The 8,083-nt window shown below is 48.8% G+C and overlaps 1 protein-coding gene across 5 annotated transcripts in view; it reads right to left on the reverse strand.

The window, feature by feature from the left end:
• The window catches only part of SLC36A4 (solute carrier family 36 member 4), a 109,395-nt gene extending 107,835 nt beyond the window's left edge, over nt 1-1,560 (reverse strand). For all 5 annotated transcript variants that reach the window (XR_014218754.1, XR_014218755.1, XM_082219401.1 and 2 more), the window contains exon 1: nt 1,462-1,560. Coding sequence is in view for 3 of the 5 variants with exons in the window: in XM_082219401.1 (XP_082075527.1) it covers nt 1,462-1,489 (28 nt within the window). In the remaining 2 variants the exon portion in view is untranslated. The remainder of the gene's footprint in view (nt 1-1,461) is intronic.
• Between the last annotated feature and the right edge of the window lie 6,523 nt (nt 1,561-8,083).

The raw sequence follows: 8,083 nt of genomic DNA on the forward strand, positions 1-8,083 counted from the left end.
CACTTACAGGTAGGTAGCAGTGTTGGTCTGCCATAGTCGAAACAAAATAAAAAAAAATCCTTCCAGCTTGGGGGGGGGGGTTGGATTCGATATCCCGTTTTATCACTACCCTAAGGAGTCTCAAGGGACACGGATGGCGCTGTGGGTTAAACCACAGAGCCTAGGACTTGCTGATCAGAAGGTTGGCGGTTCGAATCCCCGCAACGGGGTGAGCTCCCGTCGCTCGGTCCCTGCTCCTGCCAATCTAGCAGTTTGAAAGCACGTCAAAGTGCAAGTAGATAAATAGGTACCGTTCCAGCAGGAAGGTAAACGGCGTTTCCGTGCACTGCTCTGGTTTGCCAGAAGCGGCTTACGTCATGTTGGCCACTTGACCTGGAAGCTGTACACCGGCTCCCTCAGCCAATAAAGCGAGATGAGCGCCGTAACCCCAGTCATCCACAACTGGACCTAATGGTCAGAGGTCCCCTTTACCTTTAAGGAGTCTCAAAGCGGCTAACATTCTCCTTTCCCTTCCTTCCCCACAACAAACACTCTGTGAGGTGAGTGGGGCTGAGAGACTTCAGAGAAGTGTGACTGGCCCAAGGTCACCCAGCAGCTGCATGTGGAGGAGCAGGGAATCAAACCCGGTTCACCAGATTACGAGTCTACCGCTCTTAACCACTACACCACACTGGCTGTGTATCTGAAGAAGTGTGCATGCACACCAAAGCTCATACCAATAACAAACTTAGTTGGTCTCCAAGGTGTTACTTGAAGGAATCCAATCACTTAGTGCAGCAGCGCCTGCACTTCGGAACTTCCTGCCTATTGAGATCCAACAGGCACCTTCTCCGCACTGTTTTTTAGCGCTTGCTAGAAACATTCTTGTTCAGGCAAAGCTACCCAGGTGCTTGGAAAGCTGAGGTCCCTTTAATCTGATTTCAACCTTTTGCAGGTTTAAAAGAAGCTGCCTTTACAGTTATGTCTTTTGTAAACCGCCCTTGAGGGTTTTGCAAACCGCCTTGAGGGTTTGGTTTTGCTTTTCACAATAAATCTTATTAAATGAAATAAATACAATAAAAATACGGTTCCCCACCCCCACCCCTTTTTTTAAACACACTGCAATCCCCCTGCAAGAGTTAAAAGCAAAGGCGGATTTTGCTAACTCCAACCCACCGGCCTCCCCTCACCCTCCCGAAGCTGCAGCGCCAGCCCAGGCTAAGCTGGGGAAGGGGCTTGGTTCACACCTGCGTCCCCCACACCCCTCCAAAAAGGATGGTCTCTCCCGACTCCTCGGATAGAGCAAACGCGAACGGGGCAAACCATGACGGGCGGAGAGGGGTGACAGGGAAACAAAAAAAGGGGAGATAAAAATACCTTCCCCCCCCCTCCCCGTACTCTCAACACTTCTCCCATTTAACGATCAGAGTTACTCCCCCAACCTCCCATTCAATGCCACCCGGCAAACATAAAGATACGTACCTAATTCTTCTCTTGCCGCCGTCTCCATCTCTGCCCTCTCTATGGTTCGCTCCACGACTCCTTCCGCCAATGTGGAGCCCCAGCGCCGCAGCAGCGGCTGCGCATGCGTCTACAAAGCCGGTTCTGGTTCCCCCCTCCCGCTGGGCTCGCGGGCAGCGACTTACCATAGAGGCACATGGGGGCTAGAGAGGGCACAAGAGATACGGCCATCTCTCTGGGTAGTGGAGGGAGGAAAATTCCACAGCCAGCGAGGCTCTTTGAAGCAAACCCTAGAAGGGCCTTTTCTTTTTATTGGCTGTTGTGGCCCAAGAGAGCTGTTTTGTCTCTCACATGCAACGCCAAATCTCAGGGATAGTATGTGCTGCTTCCCTAGTGCCTGTTTCTCACATACATTTTATACGTATATACACACAAATACATTTGTATTGTGTAAGTGTGTGTGTAGGAAAATACATCTCCCATTCTTCGCAAGCAGCCAAAGCGACTTGGCAACTGAAACACATTTTTCAAAAAATTAAAAAGACAAGCAATGATTTATTAAATTTCTCTGACGCCCTTAATCCGAGGATCACAGGGCAGTTTGCAATGTAAACACACACAAACACACGACATAGTAACAAGCAAAACAATGACCCCTTTAATTAGTGTTAAATTTGTGAATGAGCCCAGGGGCTTGTTTGAGAATACACAAGAACCGAAATGTAAAATACTAGCAACAGTAATAGGCCCAAAACAGTTTTAAATAAATAACCCACTTAATTTGCGGGATTACCTTCAGAGAGAATTGCAGAAGAAGCCATATCAGTTGAAGAAAGCACAACAAAATGAAAACTATCAGCGCTGGGAAAAGCATCTCTGCAAAAGAGCTGCTACTTTACACTCACTCCTCTTTTAAAAAGAGTATGAAGACTCTCACCTTACTTATAGCTCAAAGTACTATGGGAAATCTCAACCCCACAAACAGGTAGACATCTTTCTCAGGGGAGGAGACTCACCCCACAAGTAATGAAACATGAAGGTGGCCAGGATGTCTTGTTAGAGGGAAATGAGAGAACAAGCCATTGTCTTAAAAAGGACTAGCATAGGTCCATCCAGATTTTAAACTACTGTATATGCATTTTAGAACAAACTCTTCTGAAACCTTGTATCTTACCAGGGGGGTGGGGCAGGGGAATTGGTGATTATTTTATATATATTTAGTACAGTGTTTGTCTAAGTTTGCTTAGGCTTATTGAGGTATATGTTTGTTGTTTAATTGTTTAATGCTAGCTATTGTATATGATTTGGCAATTGCCAAAGTCCAGTTAATTTTCAGTGCTTATCAGGCTGGGAGGTAACATTGGGCAAAAAAAATGAGAGGCACAAATACAAGATGGGTGACACCTGGCTTGAGAGCAGTACATGTGAAAAGGATCTAGGAGTCTTGGTTGACCACAAACTCGACATGAGCCAACAGTGTGACGCGGCAGCTAAAAAAGCCAATGCAATTCTGGGCTGCATCAATAGGAGTATAGCATCTAGATCAAGGGAAGTAATAGTGCCACTGTATTCTGCTCTGGTCAGACCACACCTGGAGTACTGTGTCCAGTTCTGGGCACCACAATTCAAGAAGGACACTGACAAACTGGAACGTGTCCAGAGGAGGGCAACCAAAATGGTCAAAGGCCTGGAAACGATGCCTTATGAGGAACGGCTAAGGGAGCTGGGCATGTTTAGCTTGGAGAAGAGGAGGTTAAGGGGTGATATGATAGCCATGTTCAAATATATAAAAGGATGTCACATAGAGGAGGGAGAAAGGTTGTTTTCTGCTGCTCCAGAGAAGCGGACACGGAGCAATGGATCCAAACTACAAGAAAGAAGATTCCACCTAAACATTAGGAAGAACTTCCTGACAGTAAGAGCTGTTTGACAGTGGAATTTGCTGCCAAGGAGTGTGGTGGAGTCTCCTACTTTGGAGGTCTTTAAGCAGAGGCTTGACAACCATATGTCAGGAGTGCTCTGATGGTGTTTCCTGCTTGGCAGGGGGTTGGACTCGATGGCCCTTGTGGTCTCTTCCAACTCTATGATTCTATGATTATTGCGCTTATACTACGGTCATATTTAGATAGATGATATAGATATAGATATAGATATAGATATAGATGCTTTTCGGAAATAAGTCCTCCATGTTAACTGAGGCCTACTCCCAGGTAAGTGCATAGGATTTGTACAACAGCCTGGCTTTTTTAAAACCTAAAAGGGGGAAAGAGGGGTACATGCACCATGCGCTTATTCAACCATGCAAACAAGCCTCATTAAGTTCAGTGCATAAACTGTGCTGCACAGATGTTCAGTGGGTGTTTTTCCTAAACAAGTGTACTAAAGATTGTGAGCTTGCAACCCAATCATTACTTCAGAAATAAGCCATGCTGAATCCAAAGAGATTTTGCTCAAGTCCTGTGCACAATAATTTTTGGGTGCAAGTATAATAAGCTACTCTTAAAGGAACAGGAGTATACTGAGCCATGGGTGTAGCCGGGGGGCACGGAGGGGCAGCTGCCCCCCAAATCAATAAAAATACATAGCAAACTGAGGTTCTCCCCCCTCCCACCCCCAACAAAAGGCCTGCCCCCCCAAACTCCTGGCTACACCCATGTTAACTGAGTCTGCCTTGCATATTTTGTTATTTTTAAAATAATAATAATAATAATAATAATAATAAATTTTATTTATATCCCGCCCTCCCCAGCCGAAGCCGGGCTCAGGGCGGCTAACAACAATCAATGGTTCAACATTGTAAAACATTCATTATAAAATTAATTAAATCAAATTAAAATCAAATTAATGGCAACCATCAAGCAAAGTTTTGTGCAGATTGCCAGAGGAGGGGGTCAGGCTGCGCCCTGACAAAAGGCCTGGTGGAACAGCTCTGTCTTGCAGGCCCTGCGGAAAGATGTCAGGTCCTGCAGGGCCCTAGTCTCTTGTGACAGAGCGTTCCACCAGATTGGAGCCGCGGCCGAGAAGGCCCTGGCTCTAGTTGAGGCCAGCCTAACCTCTCTGAGGCCTGGGTTCTTTAGGGTGTTTTTATTTGCAGACCGTAAATTTCTCTGTGGGACATACCAGGAGAGGTGGTCCCGTAGGTACGAGGGTCCTAGGCCGTATAGGGCTTTAAAGGTTAAAACCAGCACCTTAAACCTGATCCTGTACTCCACCGGGAGCCAGTGCAGCTGGTACAGCACCGGATGGATATGATCTCGCAGCGAAGACCCCGTAAGGAGTCTCGCCGCGGCATTCTGCACCCGCTGGAGTTTCTGGGTCAGTCTCAAGGGCAGCCCCACGTAGAGCGAGTTACAATAATCCAGTCTGGAGGTGACCGTCGCATGGATCACAGTGGCTAGGTCAGGGCGAGAGAGATAAGGAGCCAACTGCTTAGCTTGGCGGAGATGAAAAAACGCCGCCTTTGTTATAGCTGTAATCTGCGCCTCCATAGAGAGGGAGGTATCGAAGATTACACCCAGACTCTTCACGGACGGTGCTGGCACTAATTGCACCCCCGCAAGAGACGGGAGTTGCCCCCTCGATCCCATATCGCTCCGTCCCAGCCAGAGGACCTCTGTCTTCGAAGGGTTTAACTTCAACCGGCTCCCACGTAGCCATCCAGCCACAGCTTCCAGACATCTGGTCAGTGTATCTGGGGCCGAGTCAGGATGGCCATCCATCAACAGATAAAGCTTGGGTGTCATCGGCATACTGATGGCAACCCAGCCCAAAACTCCGGACAAGCTGGGCGAGGGGGCGCATAAAGATGTTAAAAAGCATCGGGGAGAGAATCGCACCCTGAGGCACTCCACACACCAAGGAGTGGCGCGATGACAATTCCCCCCCAAGCGCCACCCTCTGTCCCCGACCGGAGAGAAACGAGCGCAGCCATTGAAGGGCTGTGCCCTGTATCCCCACGTCGGCAAGGCGGCGGTCCAGGAGTTCGTGATCGACCATGTCGAAGGCTGCTGACAGGTCTAGAAGAATCAGCAGCCCCGACCCGCCTCGATCCAGCTGCCTGCGGAGATCATCTGTTAGGGCGACCAGAGCCGTCTCGGTCCCATGACCAGCGCGGAAGCCGGACTGGAATGGATCCAGAGCAGATGTTTCATCCAGAAACCTACCAAGCTGTTCAGCAACCGCTCTCTCAATCACCTTACCCAGGAATGGCAGATTCGAAACCGGGCGGTAATTGGATAGATCTAAAGGATCTAATGATGTTTTCTTTAAGAGCGGACGCACCACTGCCTCCTTCAGTTCCCCTGGGAATATCCCAGTGCCAAGGGACAAATTGATGATATCACCCAGGGGGGCCCGCACCTCGTCTGGACACGCTCTAATCAGCCAGGACAGGCACGGGTCAAGAGGACAAGTGGTGGGCTTTCCAGCTTGGAGGAGTCTGTCCACATCGGCTGGGGATATCCAGTCAAAGTGGTCCAATACTGGACCCGAGGACAGTCGAGGGGCCTCCAGTTCCTTCATTGTATCCAAATTGGCAGGGAGGTCATGGCGGAGCAACAGGACCTTCTCCGCAAAAAAGCTCGCAAATGCCTCACAGCTGTGTGTCGAATTGTTATTTAAATTTGGCTGTCCTTCGAGGGACGTTAAAGACCTAATTATACTAAATAATTGCGCCGGGCGAGAGCTAGCGGAGGCAATGGAGGCCGAGAAGTAGGACTTCTTAGCGGCCTTCACTGCCATCTCGTAGGTTTTCATAAAAACCCTATAAGATGTTCTTGAAGCTCCGTCACGGGCACCCCGCCATACTCGCTCTAGCCGTCTGAGGTCCCGCTTCATTTTCCGAAGCTCCTCGGTAAACCAGGGAGCCCGGTTTCTGCGGGGTCGCAGAGGGCGCCTGGGTGCGATCTCATCGATGGCTGCTAGGAGCTGGATATTCCAGCCCTCAACAAGCTCAGTCAATGAGTCGCCAGGGGGAGCAAGGTCCCGCAAGGCCTGACGGAATCTATCAGGGTCCATCAGCCTCCGCGGGCGAGCCCAAATTGGCTCGCCACCTAAGCAGGGTGGGGGTGGAAAATCAATCCTGGCTTTCAGTGCGTAGTGATCAGACCATGGCACCTTCATCGAGGGAGACATGATCACATCTATACCGGCGCCAAAGATCAAATCCAGCGTGTGGCCTGCTTGATGTGTGGGGCCCGAAACAAACTGGGAGAGCCCTAGTGTCGCCATGGAAGACACCAGGTCCAGAGCCTGTGAGGAGGGAGTGGCATCAGCATGGATGTTGAAGTCCCCCAGTACCAATAGGTTGGGGAACTCCAAGGCCCAGCCGGCCACCGCCTCCAACAGGCCTGACAGGGTGGCTGCTGGTGCGCTAGGTGGCCGGTACACCAGCCAGACAGCCAAGCTCACCTCGGAGCCCCACACTAGGCCAACACATTCAATGCCGGGGATCGATGGCGATGGTAGAGCCCTGAAAGAACAGTTTTGCATACCTCAACAAAGATCAAGTTAAGAAATAATTCATTGGGGAGTATCAGCAGCTTATTTTAAGAGCTCTGTTGTAAACAAAATCTGCCCTTTTTCCCGTATGGGGTATCCAAGAGCCCGTATAGAGTCCTTAACTGGGTTCCCTATCGGTAGGAGAAAATAACAGAGACCAACCAGAGAATACAGTGGTGCCTCGCAAGACGAAAATAATCGGTTCCGCGAGTCTCTTCGTCTAGCGGTTTTTTCGTCTTGCGAAGCAACCCTATTAGCGGATTAGCGCTATTAGCGGTTTAGCGGCTATTAAAGGCTTAGCGGCTTAGCGGCTAAAAGGCTATTAGCGGCTTAGTGGCTTAGAAAAAGGGGAGCGAAAAAAATCGCAAGACGTTTTCGTCTTGCGAAGCAAGCCCATAGGGAAATTCGTCTTGCAAAGCACATCGAAAAATAGAAAACCCTTTCGTCTAGCAGGTTTTTCGTCTTGCGAGGCATTCGTCTTGCGGGGCACCATTGTATTGAGAAGCAAAGCAGCTAGTAAGGCTGATCTTTATTAAACTGTTACAACAGGGTCCTCACTCATCGCATGCAGAAGGGAGGAGTAACCCAGAACAATGGTGTGCAAGCTCCTATATAGACTTTTGGAATTGCCCACCCTGTCGCTCAAGACCACCCCCACAATACATCATACGTACATCATTGAAGGGGTGGTCTACAGCAGAAATCCATCACAGGAGGCAGTCTACAGCAGAAATCTTGTCTGGCAGGAAACCTGTTAATGGTCAGTGATTGGATTACCTGGGCATCCTGGCCATTCTTTTGTGATGATATATACTTAATTCCAGGTCACAGACTCACCCCGTTCATATCTTAAATGTGCCCTTAAGGCAGGATTTGTGAGCACAGAGACACTGGGGAGGGTTTTCCCATTTCCATCCAAACTGCAGAGGAGTATTTGTGGCCACTGGAAGAGTCAAAATTGTTTCAGGACTGTCTTCCTGTACTGTTTCCAGACATGTGGTTTATATATTTATGTACATGTTTGCCTTGTACGTTTATGAACATTTAATTTATATATTTGAGACCTGAAATTCTTATAACAGCTTCATTGTGGATCACTTTTGAATATTTCAAAATAATAAGAGTTACAGGTGCTCTTGGGAAA

The sequence above is a fragment of the Podarcis vaucheri genome (assembly GCF_965113315.1).
Source record: "Podarcis vaucheri genome assembly, chromosome: 4".
In the NCBI taxonomy this organism is placed as follows: domain Eukaryota; kingdom Metazoa; phylum Chordata; class Lepidosauria; order Squamata; family Lacertidae; genus Podarcis; species Podarcis vaucheri.